Source organism: Anabrus simplex, chromosome 1 (genome assembly GCF_040414725.1).
Source record: "Anabrus simplex isolate iqAnaSimp1 chromosome 1, ASM4041472v1, whole genome shotgun sequence".
NCBI classification, from domain to species: domain Eukaryota; kingdom Metazoa; phylum Arthropoda; class Insecta; order Orthoptera; family Tettigoniidae; genus Anabrus; species Anabrus simplex.
Window position 1 is genome coordinate 1,459,345,989 of NC_090265.1, and position 24,528 is coordinate 1,459,370,516.

At 38.3% G+C, this 24,528-nt stretch overlaps 1 protein-coding gene across 1 annotated transcript in view; it reads right to left on the reverse strand.

The window, feature by feature from the left end:
* Positions 1–24,528, reverse strand: part of LOC136860872 (gonadotropin-releasing hormone receptor) — a 141,233-nt gene that overhangs the window by 59,289 nt on the left and 57,416 nt on the right. The window contains exon 4 of the mRNA XM_068225999.1: positions 8,231–8,370. Within this exon, the coding sequence (XP_068082100.1) occupies positions 8,231–8,370 (140 nt within the window). The remainder of the gene's footprint in view (positions 1–8,230; positions 8,371–24,528) is intronic.

A 24,528-nucleotide genomic window follows, 5' to 3' on the forward strand; every position in this document is an offset into this window, starting at 1 on the left:
ATAGATCTTTCCAAAGCCTTTGATAGAGTGGAACATGGAATATTATTAAAGAAATTGGAGGGAATAGGACTGGACGTAAGGGTTACACGTTGGGTGAAAACATTTCTAAATTCAAGGGTTCAGAAAGTCAAAGTAGGAATTAACGTATCGCAGGAAGAGAAAGTTTGGAAGGGAATTGCACAGGGTAGTATAATCGGTCCGTTACTTTTCTTAATATACGTAAATGATTTAGGGAACAATATAACATCAAATATAAGATTGTATGCAGATGACATAATTGTTTATAGGGAAATAAACAACATTGAGGATTGTTCAGAATTACAAAGGGACCTTGAGAGTATCCAACAATGGGTTGAAGAGAATAATATGAAGGTTAATGGAGGCAAATCAACTGTTACAACATTTACAAACAGGAGTTATAAAACTGAATCTGAATATACTTTGGATGGGGTAGTTATCCCAAAAGATGGCAAGTGCAAATACTTAGGTGTAAAATTTGAAAGTAATTTGCACTGGAAGGGTCATGTGGATGACATTGTTGGGAAAGCATACAGATCATTACATGTCATAATGAGGCTACTTAAAGGATGCAACAAAGAATTAAAAGAGAAAAGTTACCTAAGTATGGTTCGTCCATTATTGGAATATGCAAACTGTGTTTGGGATCCTCACCAAGAATACCTAATAAAAGAAATAGACAATGTGCAGAGGAAAGCAGCAAGGTTTGTAACAAGGGATTTCAGGAGAAAGAGTAGTGTATCAGAAATGTTAAAGGAACTAGGGTGGGAAACTTTAAGTAAGAGAAGGGAGAAAACTAGACTTATAGTGTTATATAGAGCCTATACAGGAGAAGCAGCATGGGGAGATATCCGTGAGAGGCTTCAGTTGGAAAATAATTATATCGGCAGGACTGACCACAAATGTAAAATTAGAAGAAATTTTAGTAGAAGCGATTGGGGTAAATTTTCATTCATTGGGAAGGGTGTAAAGGAGTGGAACAGTTTACCAGGGGTAGTGTTTGATCCTTTTCCAAAATCTGTACAGATATTCAAGAAGAGAATAAACAGCAACAGAGAAAATAAATGAAATGTTAGAGGGCATTCGACCAGTGCAGGTTAATGTAAATAAAAAATGTGGGTGAATAAATTAATTCCATCCCCTAGTCTAAGGAGTTTGGACAGCCAAAGTAGGGGACTGCCTGTAGGGGTGAACAACAGGGGGGACTTTGAGGGCCCTGGGACCGCTACGGTAGCTGTGAAGGCCCTTCAGGAACTCTGAAATGTGGTGGCAAAAGGGGCTCTGGTTAAGACGCAGCAGGTCGTTATGCTACTTAGGTTCCAGAATGGGTAAAGGAAAAAAGAAAAAAGTAAATAAAGGCAATGTAAATTTTAATCTTATACCCGTTGTACAGTATCATTGGAAGTAATTCCACATAAAGTATATCAGTTGACTATATTTGTAAGTAGTACAGGAGATATTATTCGTAGAATTTTGTAAACAATATAAATTTACTAAGGATGAGCTGTGTGTTTAATAGAAAAAATTGTTAGCATAAATTGTATAATATTGTATTATAGGAAAATTTTGTTCTCTTGTTAATTTAATATTCAGTGCTTAACAATAATGTATTTTAGTGTACCATTTGCCACCGAGGTAGGCACCTCATTTGCAAATAAAGAGATTTTGATTTTGAGATGGTGGCCATATTGATTCTTATTAATGTGGATTTTATTAGCAACTCGTTTCATTTCTACCTGTTATCTAATTTTCCATATTCACGTTCTGAATATTTATAAGAGAAAACAGTTTATATACTACTACTACTACTACTACTAGTACTACTACTAATAATAATATTTTAATAATAATAATAATGTTATTGTTTTTATGTTTCACTTAATACTTTTGACGGTTTTAGGAGACGCCGAGGTGCTAGAATTTTTCCCCTCAGGAGTTATTTTACGCGCAAGTAAATATGACTGCATGAGGCTGACGTATTCGAGCACCTTCAAATGCCACCGGACTGAACCAGGACCGAACACAGTTGAAATATAATTTTTGGTATCTCCATAATCAGAGATCTTAACATTATTTCATTCAATGGAAGAGAAGTATTTGGGAACATTATGACAAAAACGGCCATTAGCTGGATGAACTAGAAGTTCGGTACAGGAAACGATGAAATGAATAATCTGTTTATTAGTTGTTAAGATAAGGAAATTTTCTTTGTGCCTCCTTTCAGTCCCTATGAACATCACTAAGCACACAAATTGTTCCATAAAATATATCCCAACGCTCCTGTATAATAGTGAAATGAAGGCCAAGTGTCATTAAGATCTCATCCGTATAAAGGATGGCAAAGTGCAGAGTACTTATTGGTTTCCGAAACAGAGATAAATGTGTAGGTGACATTTCAAACTTTTTACAGTTGCACTTGTCTATCGTTCGTGGGGTAATTGATTATAAGCTAGAAAACTGAAGACACAGTCAAAACAAAACCAGAACTGGGAGGGTCAAGTTCAATAAATGACAGAGAGAGTAGATCATTGAAGATGATTTTTCATGAAAATTGTCAGGAATCGAGTGAAACAACCACATGTGGGATTCGCAGTGCTACTAACTGTACATCCAGCATCATGACTGTGCGTCAAGAATTAAGAGAAGTGGGGGTTCTGAAATTCAACAGCTACCCATAAATCAAACGTTCCTTCTTGGGATTCCAAGCACTGTCTAAATTGGAATATAGAATTATGGTACTGGCTTGGGCCTTTCCTTCACTATATTCATTATTGGAAAGGATGTATCAGAGGGATACTCTGATTACAATTTCATTCAGTCCAGATACAGTACGTTTGATCAGATATTAGACTGAACGATCACATGGGAGTAACAATTCGTGATCAATTTCCAATTTCTTTTCATTCATTTAAGAAAAGGTTAGGAAAACAACAGATAGGGAATTCGTCACGTGGGCTATTGCCCTTAATGCGGATCAGTAGTGATTTATTGACGAAATTCCAAGTGGTGACAACGTAAAGGGCGGCTAACAAATAACGTTCTGACATCTTCTCCGCATTATAAACAATACCACTCGGCAATGACGGGTAAACGTGGTTACTTAAGCGACTTTGACTGCGACCAGATTGTTGGGGTTGGTAGATGTAGTGCCAGTACCTCGACAGTACTCGCTCTTGTTGGCTGTTCCCCCACCAAATATATATTAAGCGTGAAGGAATCGTAGACATACATCGAGAGGTGTATCTATTCTCCACAATGCCCATGTGACGTACCTTGCGTCGATTCGGGTTCGGGGGCCGCAGACCAACAAAGGTGCCCCCCGTCGTGCTCACGTAATTGCAAAGAACGCCTCGCAGGGGCCCATGAAACATGTTATTGGATCTTGGATGCATGGAACACGGTATAATGGAATGACGAGTTTCGTTTCCTGTTGCGCCGTGCTGACGGCCAAGTCCACCTCTGGCGTAAAGAGCATGAGGCGGCCTCTTCCGCCTGTACGTTAGCCACCCAAGAGGTTGGTGGTGGTATCATGAGCACTCTTCTGGCATGCACTGGGGCCATTTGTCATTGTACAACTCATTTTGAGGAATATGTTGGCCGACAATCTGGTCTCTAGGAAGTCTTTCTCAACAAAAGTACCATATTCCAACAGGGCAATAAACCATGACACCGGGTTTAGGTCACTACAGAATGCTTGGGGGAACATTTTAACTAATGCTTTACTCTGCTATGGTTTCCAGATTCCTCGGACTGTAATACCATCGAACATGTCTGGGTTGGGCTGGAACACGCTGTGAGAACTACTCCTACGCCTGCACAAAACGTGCGTCGACTACACGAGATGCTGAACAGAATACTAGTATATTCCGCTGAAAAAATTAAAGCGAACCCACCTCTTCTGTACTCAACATTAAATCCCGAAACTAACTCCGATTCCCCTTATGCAAAATCAAAAGGAGTTCGATTAGTTTCGGCTAAAGATAGGAGAGAATTATCATATTGATGGAATCATTTAATTATTCCATTGGATTGGACATCAACGACGCAGTAAAGGGGGGCAGACCAATTATTACGTGGGTGTTCCTAATAAAGTGATCGTTATGTGTACACATACTGTAATATTAAACTAAGAAACACTTATTGATAAGGGTCAAAATATTTTTGTTCATTCAGTGATACGCAGTTGGTTTTCTATAGCATTTCAGATGCTATGAAAGTCATTCTTCATACATTATTCATCATATTTAGAGTCATTTTGTTGTAGAATTCGGAAAACAAAAGTCATATTATCGCGAGCCCCTACAATGTACCACTATTATCTTCAGCATGTTGGCTTCCCGTTTTAATTCACAACGATATTATGTAATCACTAGTTTTAAGTTTAATCCTTTTTTCATGTCTTAAGGGGCCCATAGACGTGCAATATTATTGCACAAAATGGATTGTACAATATATTGTTAGCTGCCTATAGACGTACAATATTATTGCACAAAAATCGAGTTTGTGCAATAAATAGAATCGTGTGGAGATAATATTGATAGTTGTGCAATATATTGTGCAAAGCGGCCATAGACGTACAATATGCGTTGCAAAATATAGTCAGTCCATGCCGGTATTTTATTTGGTGATTATATTAAGTGACACTGATCTTTGCTGCGTTTTGATCGCCGTGGGCATAAGTGCCAAAAGAAGCAGGAACGGAAAAGAAGCATAAGGGCCAAACAGTGGTTTCTAGACAGAGAAAGGTACACTCATGAAAATTTACTGAATAAACTGAGAAAATGGGAACAAAATGATTTTCGAAACTTTCTGCGTATGAATGGTGAATTGTATGAGGAACTCCTCGCTTTGCTCTTAACGTCCCACACAGCCGGAAGGCCATGATGGTACACTTCGATAAACTCCAAAATAAACTTTTTCTCCTCCTTTTTGCCTGTCATCACGATACCTTCTCCAATGCTTGTTGATACCAACTGGCGGGAGGACGGGATATTGCACAATGTTGCCAACACATAGCACAGTATATTGCGATTTGCGCAATATATTTCAAACTTTATTGATTTCGTACAATATATTGCACAACCCTTCAATATTAAATACACACGATCAATTTTATTGCACAAACCCCGATATTGCGCAATAATATTGCACGTCTATGGGCCCCTTTAGTTCAGAGGAAATCACCACTACTACTACTACTACTACTACTACTACTACTACTACATTACCTAGACCATTACAAATTGGAAATATCCTACACAAACACACACGGGAACGTGAATGGAGATAAATGTTTCATATTGATCAAAATGAATACTATCAAAGCATTTGAAAAGAAAAAAAATAGTTAGCCTTTTCTTAAAAACACCATTAAGCATTATTACCCTTTAAAACTTATTCCACAGGCGGGACTGTCACGCTTCACACGATGTTACAATACGCTGCATCTCTGTATATATGATACGCTAGCATTTGTACCCGTTCTTCGACCGGGAATTCGCAATGGATTACATGGATTTATGCGAAGTGACATGGGCCTATTCACACATTTAATACAAAGTGACATGGGCCTATTCACACATTTAATACAACATGTTAAAATGATATTTATCTTCGAAAGCGCGTGGCAGTAACGCGAATTGCGATAAAGCTGAACAAAGCTGAGACAGAATGAGGACGTTTTCCTAAGTTATAGTACGAGACAGTTCCTGGACCAAAGTTGTGTAAAATTCCCATTGATTGTCAGTTATATATTGTTGTTAGTCTGACCACTGGTGTGGCGCTGTGACTGAAGACCCATCGTTGATAATACCTCCCTTATTATCTGCCCTATCGCTTTTTTGTTATTGGCTTTACGTCGCACCGACATAGTTAGGACTTATGGCGACGACGGGACAGGAAAGGGCTAGGAGTGGGAAGGAAGCGGCCGTGACCTTAATTACGGTACAGCCCCAGCATTTGAATGGTGTGAAAATGGGAAAACACGGAAAACCATCTTCAGGGCGGCCGACAGTGGGGTTCGAACCCACTATCTTCCGAATACTGGATACTGGCCGCACTTAAGCGACTGCAGCTATCGAGCTTGGTCTGCCCTATCGAAAAGAGTAAAATGGCTCTTTAATACTTTAATACTTCCGGTTAACCGACTGACCGACCGACCGACCGACCGACCAACCGACCAACCAACCAGCCAACCAACCAACCAACCAACCAACCAACCAACCAACCAACCAACCAACCAACCAACCAACCAACCAACCAACCAACCAACCAACCAACCAACCAACCAACCAACCAACCAACCAACCAACCAACCAACCAACCAACCAACCAACCAACCAACCAACCAACCAACCAACCAACCAACCAACCAACCAACCAACCAACCAACCAACCAACCAACCAACCAACCAACCAACCAACCAACCAACCAACCAACCAACCAACCAACCAACCAACCAACCAACCAACCAACCAACCAACCAACCAACCAACCAACCAACCAACCAACCAACCAACCAACCAACCAACCAACCAACCAACCAACCAACCAACCAACCAACCAACCAACCAACCAACCAACCAACCAACCAACCAACCAACCAACCAACCAACCAACCAACCAACCAACCAACCAACCAACCAACCAACCAACCAACCAACCAACCAACCAACCAACCAACCAACCACGAAGTGTACTTTCGACTACTGAATATCCATTTTTTCGTAAGCATCTGCTTATATAAGCATATCGCTCAAAAGAAGGAAAGTCCAGGTTTCGAAATTAGCTTTCCCTTTCATACAGAGAAATAGAGGCAGATACCAAGACAAAAGAAATTTGAAAATAATTGAAGATAGGATAATATATGAGGACAGATGGATAGAAAAAATATATAAATACCCCCGGATATATACCAAGTGGATAGAAATATCTCTCACTAAATTCTGATCATATGAGTTACGGATTTTTGAAAGCGGTAACAGAGGTGAAATGAAGGCACAAGGGATGTTAAGTAATCACATAAGAGAATGACATAAGAGAATTTAAGCCCAAAGAGGCCAAGGGAAATATAAGGGATTTAAGCAGAAAACGGAAGTAGAAGAGAAATACAGTACAAATAATAGCAAATGTCAGAAAACACCTTAGAGTGTGAAATCATGGGCTACACTCCGGTGCTGTTAACACGTTAATAGACATGCTTAGTACTATCCTAAGTCGATTGTAACTTCCAACGATATTCTGCAAATATCCCGCTGAATGGCATCTTGACGTCTCTCTTTCTTTCGACTCAACGAATAACCTCGAGTTTATAGGAATGATGACGAAAATGGCATTACGTTATACATCTCTGCTCTCATGCAGACTGAGACGTTGCCATGGCAACCGGTAGATATGCTGTCGATCTGCGAGGGTGTCCGTCGCTCGCCGTAGAACATTAAACTCCGTAGAAAGTAGTAATTTTCTCCGTCGTTTGAAGAGTAATTGATGTTATGTACATATGATTTAAAATGATGGGACGTTTCATATATAATTTACAGATTTTACATGAAATCAATAGTGCATAAGAAAATTGAAAAAATCTTCCGGTGTTCCTACAAAACCCCAGTCTTATCAGTGATTTTAAAATCATATGTATATCAAAACCTATTCCTGAATGATTAGACTCTAAATATAAGGTTTAGTCGAGATCCATCCAACCGTTTCCCCGTGATAATGGAACAAAAACAAACAAACAAACAAACAAACAAACAAACAAACAAACAAACAAACAAATAAACAAGGACCGGGCGAGTTGGCCGTGCGCGTAGAGGCGCGCGGCTGTGAGCTTGCATCCGGGATATATTAGGTTCGAATCCCACTATCGGCAGCCCTGAAAATGGTTTTCCGTGGTTTCCCATTTTCACTCCAGGCACATGCTGGGGCTGTAACTTAATTAAGGCCACGACCGCTTCCTTCCAACTCCTAGGTCTTTCCTATCCCATCGTCGCCATAAGACCTTTCTGTGTCGGCGCGACGTAAAGCCCCCAGCAAAAACAAACAAACAAGCAAACAAACAAACAAACAAACAAACAAACAAACAAACACGAAAGCTAGAAACCACTGATACGGTCTTGAGTTGACCTAAAACGGATAAATATATATATGGCAAAATAAGCGAAATTACATACAGCGAAACACTACAACTTGATGTATAAGATGATGTATACATACCTGTTCCTGTAATCGCTCGTACAACTACCCATTCGCCTTTTTCTTGGCTGCCACAGGTGAAACGCGCCGTAAATGACTGGGTTTACGAGACTGTTGGACATTCCGAAGAAGAATATTCCTGACTGCAGGTCTTCACTGAGCTAAAATTGAAGAAGAAAAAAAGGCATTTTACTATAGGACACAGAAACATGGAGATATATTTTTCAGGCATTGTTATCAGTTATTGTGAATGTATACGCAATATCAAGTAACCTGATATTCCGACAGTATCATCTTGGTGTGGGAGATAGTCTAATTTGAATTTAAATCCCTATTCTAAAGTTACGTTGTCCTTGGTCGGGCTTATGGTACTTTTTTTTCCTACCTGTGAAGTTCTGAGATGAATCACGTTAATGAAATATACTATAAGGCATGAAGATAGCAGTATATTTGATTCCTGGGCTGGGTGCAATAAGACGGGTAAATGAGATCTAACTGTATGACATGAACTCATGAATTATGAGACAAACGTGATACTGGACTGGTTTTTGTCACCGACACTTCAGTACTGTATCTTCCTTTCAGAAATGTACACCTATACTATATGGAATAGCTACAAAAGTTTGGCTCATAACACCCATTTTCTATGTCAACAGAAATAAGTGTCGAGTTTCAGAAAGTTTTGAAATTCCCTTTTCTATAAATCATTAGTAGTTTACTAGATCTTATAGTAACTTTGTATAGGTATAGTGTAGTTTTAAAATGCTACTTCAAGGTCGATATAGCATATGTGTACTAACAATTAAAATACACAGCTGATCATAAAGTGACATAGTTCTATCTTAATTAGTTAACTACTACAGAAAAAAATAATGTTAACAAGTACCGTAGGAATTGTTTAAATAACTGAAGGACAGAAAAGTGAGAGGAAAGCAATATGCGGCACAAAAATAAATAGCACCTGGAGAAAGATACATGTTTTACAGGATATAAGCTATAATCTTAAGAAGCCTGAGGTTATATAACAGCTGTCATATTAATTACAAAATGAATCACCACATTATATATATATATATATTACTATTTATAGTTTTAAACATAACATTCTAAGTGCATGGCACTTCTTAATTGTTAAAATAACATTAAGCTATTAAACGGAAATAAATAAACAAAATGGATAATATTTATAATACTATTACTAACAATAAATAAAACCAAGAAAACTGTGAAGAACTAGCACGTTATTTTTCTGACCTCCTCAATTGCCCTGAACCACCTGAGTGTTTCATACACATAGTCTAAGAGCACATAACACCTGAAGCCAAACCACCAATGCAAGAAGAAATCCATCACCGCGTCAAAAATGTCAAAATCGAAAGACGTCAGGAGAAGACGGAATCATCGCAGAGCTATTGAAAAATTTAGGACCACGATCACTACATAAAATCACACAGATCATTCAAGACATTTGGCGAATTGAAAAACTACCGGGCGAATAGAAATGCGCACTCACTCACCCACTCCACAAAATAGGAGATAAACCCGATTTAAATAACTACAGAGGAATTTCCATCTTACCCATCGCTTATAAAATCCTCTCCGCCTGTCTTTTTTTGCTAGTTGCTTTACGTCGCACCGACACAGATAGGTCTTACGGCGACGATGGGACAGGAAAGGGCTAGGAGTGGGAAGGAAGCGGCCGTGGCCTTAATTAAGGTACAGCCCCAGCATTTGCTTGGTGTGAAAATGGGAAACCACGGACAACCATCTTCAGGGCTGCCGCTAGTGGGGTGCAAACCTACTATTTCCCGAATACTGGATACTGGCCGCACTTAAGCGACTGCACCGCCTGTCTTTTACAACGTACGCAAGAACAACTCGAGCCCCTCATCGGTGAATATCAAGCTGGCTTCAGACGAAATAGATCAGCCGTCGAACAAATCTTCAATCTGAAAACCACCTTGAAACTTCGAGCAACGCGAAACCTCCCAACCATCTGTACATTTGTTGACTTCCGGAAGGCTTATGACTCCATTGATCGACAATCTCTTTTTAATATACTCGAAGAAAACAATCTCGATCCGAGGACAAGACGACTCATCCAACAAACTCTAACCGACACAATTCCCAAGGTCAAATTCATTGGAGAGATCTCTCAAACTTTTACCATTAAAGCCGGTGTCCGATAGGGTAGGGACTTTCTCCGTTGCTGTTGAACTTCGTTCTTGATAAGGTCATAATGAATGGGAAAAAGAATTAATTAAAAAGTCGCAACATCTGGAAACCGGTCATGTTAGGAAGAAAACAGAATAATACCAACGTAGCTTTTGCTGATGATTTGGCAATGCTCTCAGGAGATGAGCAGACGTCAATTTACCAGATTGAAGTCCTCAAAGAATGTGCTGGGAAAGTTGGCTTACATATCTCCTTCACAAAATCTGCATTCATGGGTATAAAACACATTGTACCATAAACGTTGGTAACAAACTACGGCACAATAAACAAGGTTAATAATTTAAAATATTTAGGTGAAATCATTGAACCTAAAGGTACCGAAAAAATAGCACAAAATCACGTGAACTCAAAATGCGGAAAGCATATGGGAAAACCGCGAACATCGACAACAAAAAATGCATGAGCATTAACACAAAAGTCCGACATTACACGACGGTCGTCAAACCTGAAACACTCTATGCCAGTGAAACCTTAAATCTCAATTATAAAGAAGATATCGAAAATATCAAGAAGGCTGTAAAGAAAATCATCCGAAAAATGCTTGGCCCAAAACTTACATTATGATGGATATCGTCTACAGTTGCACAGGATCACAGAAAAATACTTAAACATTGAAACACATCTCCGTAAATGACGATTGAAATTTTATGGACACATTATGAGGCTAGATGACAACCGACTAACAATCGAAATATCAATATGGGTACTCACAAACATTAAAGACGACAACGATTTGGATCAAACAAGTCCAAACTGACCTAAAAAACGCCAACATCACTCCTACAGATATCGAGGACCGCAAAACTTTCAGACATAAGATCTATACTTGGGAAGTTGCTTCAGAAGATAAGCCCAGCAGATCTAGGAGAAAATGGACTGACGAACGTGTCGAGCTAAACATAGCGACATGATGAAAGAATTCTGGAAGATTAAGAAAAATAACAACAACAAATCATAATTTGCTTTATGTGATCCTTTAAGGGTCGAAACAAACTAAATAAGTATAAGAAACTACGCTATAATTTATAATTTAAATTGTTTTGTAATTGTGTAGATTTGAAGCACTCTTAATTGTCGAAATAGGTTTACACATTTTGTGCAAGCGGGTACACCCCTTGAGTATTAGACGATACAAATAATAGATGTTACTATTTAGGAATGTTGATTTGTTGTGCCTCGTGACACACACGAACGGTGGAAACTAGTTCGCGACTCAACCAGAACATAGTGCCTATTAATTTCCACTCGATAGTTTCAATTTTTGAAATATTTGGAAAGATAAGGCAGGTTAACAACATTCTTCCCTAAATCAGAAAAGCGCATGCTTGTCGCAATATTATTCTTTCCTAGCACTAATTTGAACATTAATTATAAACCACCCTTATAATGTGCAATAACTGTAGCCCTTTCCACTTATATTCCTTTAATAGTTTATCTGATGTTGCGAACCAAGTGTTATGATCATTTATTTTCTGGTATAGGATTACTAGCTGCGAGTTATTTGTCATTCATTGTGCCATTCATCGTTGCTCTTGGAGGGTTAGTAGTATGACGTTGATAATAGACTACATGTTCTCACTATGAATTAAGCATATAGGTATAAGAAGGCCCAGTGGACATTAAAAGTGTAGTTGTTATGATACCGACGCCTATCTTTTCCTATGATATCATAGGACGTAACATACTTCGGGCGAAAACTGTTTCTGTGTCCATAAGATTAAAACTCGTTTATCTTAATATTAATGCACCGGTAAACTGGACATTATAAGCTAGAGTACCAAGTAATTTTTGTTTAGCTGTTGATAAATTCACGACACTGAAGGAGAAACATAGGCTTGCAAGGATGAATCAATGCGGGGGTACTCGCAACTTCAAAATGTTGAAATGGGAACAGGTGTTCACACGAGTGGAATACCATAGTCATGGCAAAATATAAACGTTAAATGAAAACGTATCCAAATGTCCTCAAACAACAGGTGAACAAAGGAACCATACCAACCATATAAATATGCTGCTAAATAAACAATCAGAGAGGAATTCGTTAAGTGTTCGATGATCTCGACGTTAAGCCCCATAAAGCAACATTAATGATCATCATCATCACTACGTTCAAAAAATGAAGGAAAAATTATGTGAATTGAGGGATTCAGTAACGAAAGGAACGGAGAAAACGAATTAACGTTGAGGTCAAGTCATGGCGAATAGTCAGGAAGAATGGGTCGGATGGGATATTTTCAAAACTTATTCCATTTAACCGTCAACTATCCTGTTAATTCTTGGGTTTCGTAGTTCAAAGTAGTGATGTTAAGGACAGAAACGGAGAGATCAGAATGTGTTCTCTAGGATTTTTGAGTGTGCTTCATCATGTAATAAATTTTATTCCTGTCAATTTATTTCAGTTTTTAGTATTTTATTGTTGTTCTTGTAGTAGTTTGCTTTCAGTACCTTATCATTATCGTAGGAAATATACTGCGGAAAGAGAAAATCCTAGTGATCACTTGTAAATGCATTAGAACTTCTCATATATAGTATACATTTTTAGGAAGCCTGGCTGAACCGGAAAAAATACATTGGTTGTGGTCTGTGACAAGCTACTCAAAGGAATAGCATATAAAATGTAAGCCAGGCCTGCCAGTGCTACACGGGGTACATTTAACTACTGCACATGTATCTAGGTGACTAAAACATTAATGTACAGCGCACACTTCGTAGATTTCTTCCTATTTTAAAATGATATCAATGCCTCAATTAGTAAATTTAGTAAATTTTTAAATTTATTACTGTGTTATATGTGCAAGTTTGGCTAGAAATGTGTTCCCTTATTAACTTTAAGCGCGAAATTCGTAATTGTTAATTCATAAAAAATGGCGCCTTTACAATATTCTGCTACATTTATGATAGTACATATACCACAACTAAGAGATATTATTATTATTATTATTATTGATTTGATATTATTTAATTTGTATATTTATTCTTAATATTTTAATTTGGAAGGTCTCCATGTGCAATTTGTTTTGTGAAAGCGGATGCGAAAAGAGTGCTGTTTATAACTCGTAAAGTTTCCATGAGTCATGTGGAGCAGCCCAGAGTCCAATGACGTGGCTTTGTTATTGTCTTGGGTCCCGGAAGAGGTGCTGAGCATGGTCTTGGAATGGCAAGAGGATCTTACACTGGTAACTGGATGACAATCAGAACCAATGTGGACATACCATGAGAGTAGTGGAGGCTGAGGTCAATACAGGCATGTGAGAAAACAGCGAGTGACTTGACTTATCGAATGTGGTTGCCTTAAATTTTTTGTGGAACATGAAGTGTCGCATTGGCCTACAAACTGTAGGGTGTTTAGGTACTTGGTATTTTATCACTTGTGGCGGCTTGGTGTCTTATATGTGGAACTCGGCCTCTATATTATGGACATTTCGGTCAATTTTTTAAAAGTTATTTGAGTTATTTTATTTATTCAGATGTCTTATATATATTACAAATGACGCTCAAGCGTGAGGCGATTGTTTTATTTTATTCATATTTCATTATTTTTATTATTTCAACTGGCAATTGTTATTAATTGTTATTTAAATATTTTTCACATTGTTAATATAATCGCCAGCATAAATTCACTCATTATACTCAATCTATACATTAAATTTTTTTTGAAAAATAAAGTCAGTCAGTCCGGCCATTCTATCCGGTCGATTTCCTTCATTTTTTAACTGAAAGGTATTCATGCACAGATTTGCCATCAGGTACTTAACTTCCGCCTTCCTCAAATTATTTGAGTTTTTAATTTTTTTTGTCTCTTTGAAGCAATCATATCTTTCGTTATAATTGAGGTACGCAGTTCGTTTTGATTTAAAAACACTCAGTGGATCAATCGCCTTCTTTTGAGGTAATAACTACTTAAATTGGTAAATTATGAGAAAAGTTATGAGTACATTTGTCTCCATGACGAAGACCTTTGAAGGACTTTTTAACAGTTCGGCGCATAGTGCTGTTCCAAGGAACGTTTAATTCAATTTCTTTGTGTGATATATTTTCAAGTGTTTTGTTGACATAACATTACATTCTACTACCACAGCAGATCATGCGCTTTATTTCATTAACTCGAAACTTTGCAAATACATCCGTGAGGATAGTAACGAACAACACCATACTTTGCACATTGCAGGCGGAGCCAGCGAGAAAATGCTAGTTATACTTAATAGCTTTTCCTCTTCAAATACAAAAATAATTTTTATACACAAATCGATTTATGCTCCATGCGATGAATAACAATGTTTCCAAATAGGTATTGTCTTATTATTATGCAAAATGCATATCGATCCCCTTGATGTCCAGCATCCTGTTTGAGGGCAGTCTATACCACCGTAACTAAATGTATTATGTTACATTATTTTCATCTCTGTATAATGATATTCATAATATGATATTAAATACTGAGTAAAAACTGACGTATATACTGAGTAAAGTAAATATTTGCAGTGGTCTATTAATATGGGAATTAAACATATTGTTTACTATTGAAGGTATTCCGGTTTTAACCGACGTTGAGAGGATGGTACGATCATAAGGAGAGAGTTTGCTGAATGAAGGCTAATGCATTCTGTATCAACATAAGATTTTTTGATCTCTGGTAAAATACGAGCAATATTACTTAGCAATAAATGAAGCATCGTGCGAATATATTTCAAATGAAACATAGGTCAAGGCAATACTCCATCCGTCTGTTAGGTTTACGTGTTGAATATTTCTACAATATTACACTATCTGTACAACATTTCATTAAAACATCAGATTTCAAATGCAGAGAATGCTTCCCGCTTCTATATTCCATGCTCCTGAGAGGAAGAATGGTGATGAAGTCTTAAAACAATGTTAATCACAAGGATTATTGATACTTTATTTACATACTGAAAAGTTTCGAATATAAAAATATCAGTTAATTACATGGAATGACGTCCTCAGTACTGAATTAAGGAATGCAACGATGCTTTTTATACATGCATCGCTAAGATTTGTGACCAAAAATATTTTTGGTACACAGCAAATTACAGCTGACTGTAATAGAGTATATATAGTACTATATAATGCAACGAGGCTATGATGGCATTTTTGAGACAAGATTATGTTTGAAAACGAACGTAAGCGAGTTTCATAATTTTCATAATTATCATTATAGGAAAGATGAACACGACTGTTGTTGTTTAACCGTAGTTAAATGTCTAAGGTTTGAGTTATTCTTACTTCACTAAATTATATCTATATGTTTTTAGTGTGTGTGAGTCAAAGTTTTTTTTAATACCCGGACAGATTATGGCGGACTTCCTAGGCGGTAACGCTGTCTCGCAGGCCAGAGAGATATTTCCGTTGATGTGATTAGCGGAGAAGGTAATGTGGGCGCTGCCGTGGCCTAAAATAGGAACTACCTCGGCATTCATCTTAGTACAGGAGAATGGAAAACCACGGAGAAATATTCTCAAGACAGCCGACGGTGGGAATCAGCCTCTCCGCCTCCCGTATGAAGAGCTGCAAGGCTATCCGAAACTACCCGCCGTTAAGTGGAAATCTACTCTGCTCGGTTTACTACTTTACAGATAATGATAATCCTTAAGTGCAACACCGTGTGTATACCATCTACGGAAACCTTAATAAAATCTAGAATCAAACAAACTTCTCGTACATCGTAACAAGATATACATCACTGAAATGCAAATATTGATATTCATAAAACAACTTTAATGGTTTTATCAAAAATTACTACTTAATCCACCATAGTAGAATATAGTTCGAAAATCATCCGGCTTCGAAGTTTGAAGGATAATCCTCTCAACTATTACGACAGATGACAGGCATGATATTTTATATTGGCATTAATGTTTCCGACTAGTTCAACACATGGACTGCACGGAGCAGCGCTATCATTTATAGATGTTAGCCTCAAAGTAGGGCACACAAGGCAGAAGTAACTGGGATGCACTGCAGAAGTAACAGCAAGGAACAAAAGAGACACGAGTATTTATTTCTTATTAATGAATACGTATTGAATATGATCGAATCTTATTTTTCAATACTTGATGAAACGTGCGCTAGCCCTAACTGAAATTTTAAGTTGTTGCTTTTAAGGCTTGAGGAATGTTCCACGTACGATTTTAATTGATAATGGATATGGTTAGTTGGCAATCGGTGGTTTGAATAACGAGAGTGCATAATCAATTCCATTGCTTTAATGTATGTTATTATGATGCAATTACGTCTCATGGTCGAACAAAAATTAAATTAAAACCCGTTGCACACATGGATTATCAAGGACTCTAGACTGATATATGACAGGATCCTAATACAGTGACCTGCAGATATCAGAATTTCAAGAGGTCAGTGTCTAGAGTTTAGTGTACAGCGATTAGTCCAAAATTAAAATCCCTGGACGAGCTGGAAATAGTACACATGGTTTTTCGGTAAGAGACACACAGGCTACCCTACACCATGGGGATCGCAGATTTGGAAATTTATACTTACAGACACAGCACGAATACCGCATGTCATATCTTAGTATTGTACCCTTGTAACGTCGATCGTCAATTAATATCCTTGGCAGGATGTAGTATAGATCCTTGCTCTCAGATCGTTACGGGCTCTTCTGTAATCCACTGAGTATGAAAGGAAATATCTACTACGTGACATGAAATTCAAGAGATTGGCTAAAATAAATGTATTAGGTACAAAATGAAGTGAAGATTAAGAAGGATGCGCAACATAAAAAACAGAAGAAAATTCGCAGAACAGATGGTGCAATAAAAAACACGAAATATGAATAACCAAGAATTTCCTTATAATAAACCTCTATCCCACTTCTTAAGGTTTATAAACGTGAATTACCATTGTTAGAAATGAAAACAGAACAATCTGAAAATTATTACTTCGGATTTCAAGTAACACCTTGGGTTCATTCACTTGACTCGTGAAAATTCTCTTTCTGTGACTGAGCACTCTTTCTCTTAAATAAGGTTATCCACTGATTTAAATACCACTTAGAATACCTAACAGACATCGAATGGACCCTTAATCGAACCGAAGAAGCCTCCGATTGTACTTGAATCGATCATTACTTCATTTAAAAAATACTTAGGAAATTAACTTGCTAATCTGCAAGGCATGGTGCTCCAAAGTTCTTAAGCAGTGATTGTTAACTTCAAAAAATAAAATTTGTCGCACCATGCTGTGTCATAACCTGATATCATGAAAATATTTTATGTGAACACATCTGAAATATGCATCTATAGTGAAATGTTCCACTGAACCAAAAAATCAATTAATGAAATACTATCATTGACATTTAAGTAAATAACCAAGTAACTTTCAGGTTATGTCTGAAATACAATCTTAATGGAAAACTCAATAAGCCCTCAAGTTTGATTTAACCGTTTATGGACGGTGAAAACAAAATAAGTATACTGACTGAATATAACCGTTTCTGAACGGTGAAATAAAATAGAGGTGACTTCATGGTCATAACAATCTATGAAAATTAAAATAACGAAGTGAACTAATAATCATGCACATCATCAATGAACAGTAGAAATAATGTCGAAATGAATTTAATAACTATGAACATTCATGGAAAATAACAATGAAATAGGTCAAACTAATGATAATGAATGGTAAAAATAAATTCGAAGTAGATTTAATAAACATGACCATCTATGAAAAATAACAATGATAGAAATGAAAAATGAAATAGATCATGACCATCATCCATGAATGGTAAACATAAAGTAGAAGTGAATTTAATAACCATCAACATATATGATATACGAGCGTAATAATGAAATAGATTGAACTAATAATTTCACCGTTCGCATGGATGTTACACAACCGCTCATTAATTTCAATACACCCAATAATTGGCATCTAGTCCTCTGTAGATAAGGTCTAATACCGTGGGTACGGTTGATGAAGCAAAGGAATAGTACAAAAGTTGTACACATGTCATGATTTTTGTTTGTGGTCATCGAGATACAATAGTATCCAACAAACAATTCTGTGTACATAAACGTTATGTACCTATCGGATATGTTTGTTTACCTATTTGCCGACGGACGCCGCATTTGGTGCACCTGTGTTGTTCCCTGTAGTGATGTGATATCTGCAGCGAGCGGCAAGCATTGCTACGATACATGACATGTGGTTCCTGCATGTCAGTTCCTTCGTGACAGTTGAAGTGTGCACATCGCTAGTATGGCTCCACGAGTGGATATATCCATAGAAAAAAGTGCTGCAATTGTATCACTTAGCCAAGCAGGTTTATCTATTCGCCGAATTGCGAAACAGTGTAGTGTGTAGGCTATAGGGGGAATGCAATACACCCTTCACCGCCAGAAGACAACAGGTAGCAATAAGGACATACCACGACCAGAACGACCTCATAAAACAACTAAAAGTGTTGATAAATATATCCGAATTACCAGTAAGAGAAATAGATTAAAAACAGCGCCCCAAATTCGTGCAGAATTGGTAGAAATGAACACGACAACAATATCTATTGCAACAGTAAAAAGGAGACTGATTGAAGCCGGCTTGAAAGGATGTGTCACAGCAAGAAAACCCCTTCTAAGGCCCATAAATAACAGAAGAGACTTGAATTGGCTAGAAAACATCGTAATTGGACATCGGAAGAGTGGACGAAGGTGTTATTCACCGATGAATGAAGTTCGAGGTTTTTGGAACCAGAAGGAGATTATTCGTTCGCCGATTTGTAGGGAAAAGGTTAGCCCAGCAGTGTGTTCTACCTACAGTTAAACACGGCGGAGGTTCTATTATGGATGGGATGTTTTGCCTGAGATAGAGTTGGCGACATTGTGAAAACATTGCTACGATACATGACATGTGGTTCCTGCATGTCAGTTCCTTCGTGACAGTTGAAGTGTGCACATTGCTAGTATGGCTCCACGAGTGGTGATATCCATAGAAAAAAGTGCTGCAATTGTATCACTTAGCCAGTATCATGCAATACCAAGTGGATTGCGCTTAATAGGGAAAGGGTTCACCTTACAACAGGATAATGACCCAAGACATCGGTCGGCGTACTGTACGAACTACATTGCATCAAAGGAAAAACAGAAAGTACTGAAAGATATGATATGGCCGTCCCAAAGTCCCGATTGTAAGCCCATTGAAATGGTCTGGGCTGAAGTGGACCGACGTATCAGGGAAGTTAATATATGCAGCAAGGAACATCTCTGGAATATTGTTAAGGATGTGTGGAATCATACAGATTCACGATACCTACAAAAACTGATTGACTGCATGTCTCGAGTTTGTGAGGCAGTCATTAAATCCAAAGGAGGATACTTTGATGAAAGTAAAATATATTGTGATTGTATAATATATGTGTAAGCTAATATAATTACCTTCTGTGAGAAATAACGTTTGATTTGTGTTGTAAATCTGAAATACCAGGGTGTATTGAAATTAATGAGCGGTAGTGTAGATATCAGCTTCTAGCAAGATCTGAAGTAAATGGCATATACTGTACAATATACATTTGTCGTGTTAATAAAACTTAAAACAATTTAATGCAAAGTTGAATAAGCAATCAAGTGTAGTTTCCTCATTTTAATAATCAACACCATCGCAAAATAGTCTAACCCGCACTCGGATAACGCATAGTAAGCAAAACCACTAAAATGAACCATTTAACTAGTAAAGTAAAACCATAAAAAACAAAACTACTTCATAAAATCTAATCACTAAAAGAAAAACTATCAATACTGAATTTGTAGATTAGTGGTTGAACTACACGTTATTAGATGGGCCTTCAAGCGGATTATCGCCTAAGTATGACTCGATAGTGCAGTATTAAATCTAGAAACCATATACTAGGCGACTCTATAAAGCGTACCGCCATGAACTATCGTGGACACCATTGACTCATTCACTGTCATAGTTAACCCATTACCCTTAATATTATCTTCCAGTAGCCATCAATTATTAGTTCCAAATCACTAATCAATTTCTAAGACCGCCTACGTCTTATCGTGAATCCCGTTAAACATGAAAAAAAAAAAAGCTAAGTTCGAATATACTTGCGTCCACGAACGCGGTTTTATTTAACAGTCACCCAATGGTGAACCAGTTCATTTAAATCTTAACAAGCCTAATTCTGAGGATACGAAATGCCTCCATGTCCGTAGTTATTAATGAAATTTTAAACTATCTGTACTCCCATTAATCATACTTATCAATCCCATACTGTGATGTAACCGTATGCTTAAGGTAGTGTCAAAACGTGTCACCCTCACAACATTCTCTTAGCCTTGACTTGTCTTCTTGCAGGCATGAGATATGACATACAGTACATGGCATCTTCTCGTTACCCGAAGTAGTAAATTATAGGTAGAGAGCGTTTTTAAATAAGTATGAGCTCTGCATTAAAAATCGCAATTAATTTATTTCTATATTCGTAGGCTTCACACCACCTAATTCTTTAAAATTATACAGCATTATAGACCTTAACAGTTTTAATTGAAGTAGTATTGTGTTTCAGCGACTCAGTTCAGTTTCACGTGGAATCCGAACCACAGTCTGTATTTTAAATAGCATTAAATAGCACTTCATGGATATAACACTTTTTTACAGTTTGCTTTACGTCGCACCGACACAGACAGGTCTTATGGCGACGATGGGAGAGGAAGAAATAGGAGTGGGAAGAAAGTGACCGTGGTATTAATAGGTACAGCTCCAGCATTTTCCTGGTGTGAAAATGGGAAAACACGGAAAACCATCTTCAGGGCTGCCGACAGTGGGGTTCGAACGCACAATCCGCCGAATGAAAGCTCTCAGCTGCAAGCTACTAACCACACGGCCAACTCGATCAGTTAGAATTCGTATACTGGAGAATTTCATAAATAACAACTAACTAATTTTACGGTTTTCAGAAAAGCCGAGGTGCCGAAAGTTTTCCCCGTACGAGTTCTTTTCGTGCAAGTAAATCTACTGACACGAATGTGATATATTTGATTACTTTCGAATACCACCGGACTAAGCCAGGCTTGGACCTCCCTAGTTGGGTTCAGAAGGCCAGCACTCCACCGTCTGAGTCTACTCGGCCCGGCAATAAGATTTAAAGAACTACAGATAATCTCGCTTAGCATCGAAGTTGTCTTAAATGATTCGTGATACAAAGTTAGTTTATAATGATAGGAATTTCATCAAGAAATAGGGGACAGTGATTTGTTACTTTCTGTTATTCAAAATACAAGGAAAATGTCCAGTTTGTTTTGAAGAGAGAGTGTAGCTGATTTGGGCCCTAATTAGCGATGTTTGGTTTTTCGGGGCTATTCAAAGTTTAGACCTTTTACGAATATGAAGCTTGTTTTCCTCAAATGCTTCTCTAAGTTCTACCATTTAACATCTAAACGTCCCGCTGCACTCCATGCCATGCCCAAATTGATATTAACTCGAATATTTTACACCATAATTAAATCTAGTTGCTTACATGAGAATATTCTGTTTCTGAAGTTGGCTGCACATTCCCATTACACACTTTATTTGGAAACGTTAGATTAACTAGGAGACTCGGTATAGAACTGTGAGTGATTATGTTGAAGTGCTGCACAGAACTGGACGAAATCAGAAAAAATCAAAAAGGGTGTTGTAATTATTGAAGAAGTGGTCTAGGAAGCATGCTAAGTAATAATAATAATAATAATAATAATAATAATAATAATAATAATAATAATAATAATAATAATAATAATAATAATAATAATAACAATAATAATAATAATAATATAATAATTTCATGTGGCTGGTAAAGCCAACCCTCCGATAAAAGGGTGAGTGGTATCTGCCGTGTATCGGAAACTGAATGTTATTTTGGTTGTGAAGAGTGTGAGTGTGCTTTATGAGTTGCAGGTCTGTTGGAAACTGCACAAACACCCAGTCTCCGAGTCAACAGGAATAATCACTTAAAATTAAATCTTTGACCCAGCCACGAATCGAACGCAGGGCTCTCTGAACCGAAGGCTGCTATGCTGACCACTCAGTCAAGAAGCCGGACATGCCAGGCAGTTGAAAAATGCTAGGAAAAAAAAATGCAGATAATGACGCTTATCCAGTATATGGATCAGGAATAATCTGAGATCAGTAGACTTTTGCACCCATGAATCTAGTCATCGTATGGAAATTGAATTAATTATACATATTTCGTATACCACGAACCTGCTACGCAGGCGTAGCAGGGGGAGAGGTGATACTCCCACGTGGCGCGTCCCAGGTGGCGGATAGGGGGGTCCTAACCGGCTTGTCGGCGGACTTGAAATAAAATACCTCTCGCGGACCAAACACACACCCCCTGTGGGTGGGGGTGGCAGACGAATAATTCACCCACGGTATCCCCTGCCTGTCGTGAGAGGCGACTAAAAGGGGCGACCAAGGGATGTTTAAATTGGAACTATGAAACTGCTTTTGATTCGTGCCATCACGCGGGGAACACCATGGGTTGTCTGTACTTGCGAGTTGTACCACTATATTCGGTACGAAATGGGTTTGTGATTAGTAGCAGCAGAGAGTTGGTTCCCCTGTGGGTTTTCCAGTACCCGTGCGTCGTACCCATGTGAGCAACACCGCGGGTCTGGGCGTAGCCTGTGGGTTGTACCACTATATGAGCGACACCGTGGGTCTGCGTTGCCTTTGATTAGTATCCACTATGTGAGGAACACCACGGAGCCCGTGGGACCGTCTTGTGTGCAACACCGTGAGTTTCGCTACTTTTGATTAGTACCGTACCGCAACATGACAAGTACCATGGTTCTACTTTACTCGCGACATGTACCATTCTGTGGGGCCTTAGACATGGATTTTGCACCCCTTTAGGCATCAAGCATCGTTGTGCTTTGTGGTCCCTTGGTCAGTAATCAATTAAGTATGATCTTTGTTTGAGTCAGATCCACTGTATTTTGTTTGTTTCCTCTTTTTTGTTTTTAGTGGGGTTCATGTCCATCCATGCCATTATTATTATTTTTTGGTCAGTGGATGAATTTGACATTTTTGTTCTTTCATTCCGTACTATTAGGGGCCGATGACCTCGATGTTAGGCCCCTTTAAACAACAAACATCATCATCATCATCATCATCATCATCATCATCATCATCATCATCATCATCATCATCATCATCATCATCATCATATTTCGTATGGATTTCCAACAGCACAAAGGTTCCTCAAACGCACAGACTAGCCCGACGCACTGGAGCCAGGTCAGAAAGTACTTTAGCTGTCGAGTTTGGTTTAAGTCACGTACAGTATTGGCGCTTTTTTTGCTGGTTGCTTTACGTCGCATCGACACAGATAGGTCTTATGGCGACGATGGGACAGGAAAGGCCTGTTAGTGGGAAGGAAGCGGCCGTTGCCTTAGTTAAAGTACAGCACCAGCATTTGCCTGGTATGAAAATGGGAAACCACGGAAAACCACCTTCAGGGCTGCCGACAGTGGGGTTCGAACCCACTATCTCCCGGACGCGAGCTCACAGCTGCGCGCTCCTAACCGCACGGCCAACTCGCCCGGTTATTGGCACTTTAGTACTCCACCAGAAACGAAGGTCCACTAGAGGGTAGCTTGCCGAAACCGCTCCGCACCCACTGTTCGCTTCCCGTGAGAACCAACGCTTCAAGACAAAGGTGAGGCAAATTTTGTGTATGTGAGAGAGAGAAAGAAAAAGGGGGAAAATAAGAGATAGGATGATTCCAAACACACCCCACTACTTAGAAAGATGGCAGTACAGGGAGCTCCAGTTTATGTTCAACCAACAAAAAATCGCCATTTACTGTACATCACGTGAAAGGATGGACGTTATCAATATTCAGTAAATTTCATCTTACGAGCAAAATCTACCTAGATAGAGCTGAATTCCAGTATTCTGAACGTTTATAAGTATTACTGAACTGCTCGGACAAGTCAAGTGCAAATGAAATGCAAAGGTAATGAAATGGCGTATGGCTTTTAGTGCCGGGAGTGTTCGAGGATATACCGGGGTAATTAAATACGAATAACCGCGTGAATTACAGTGTGAGTTCCGCGGATCCC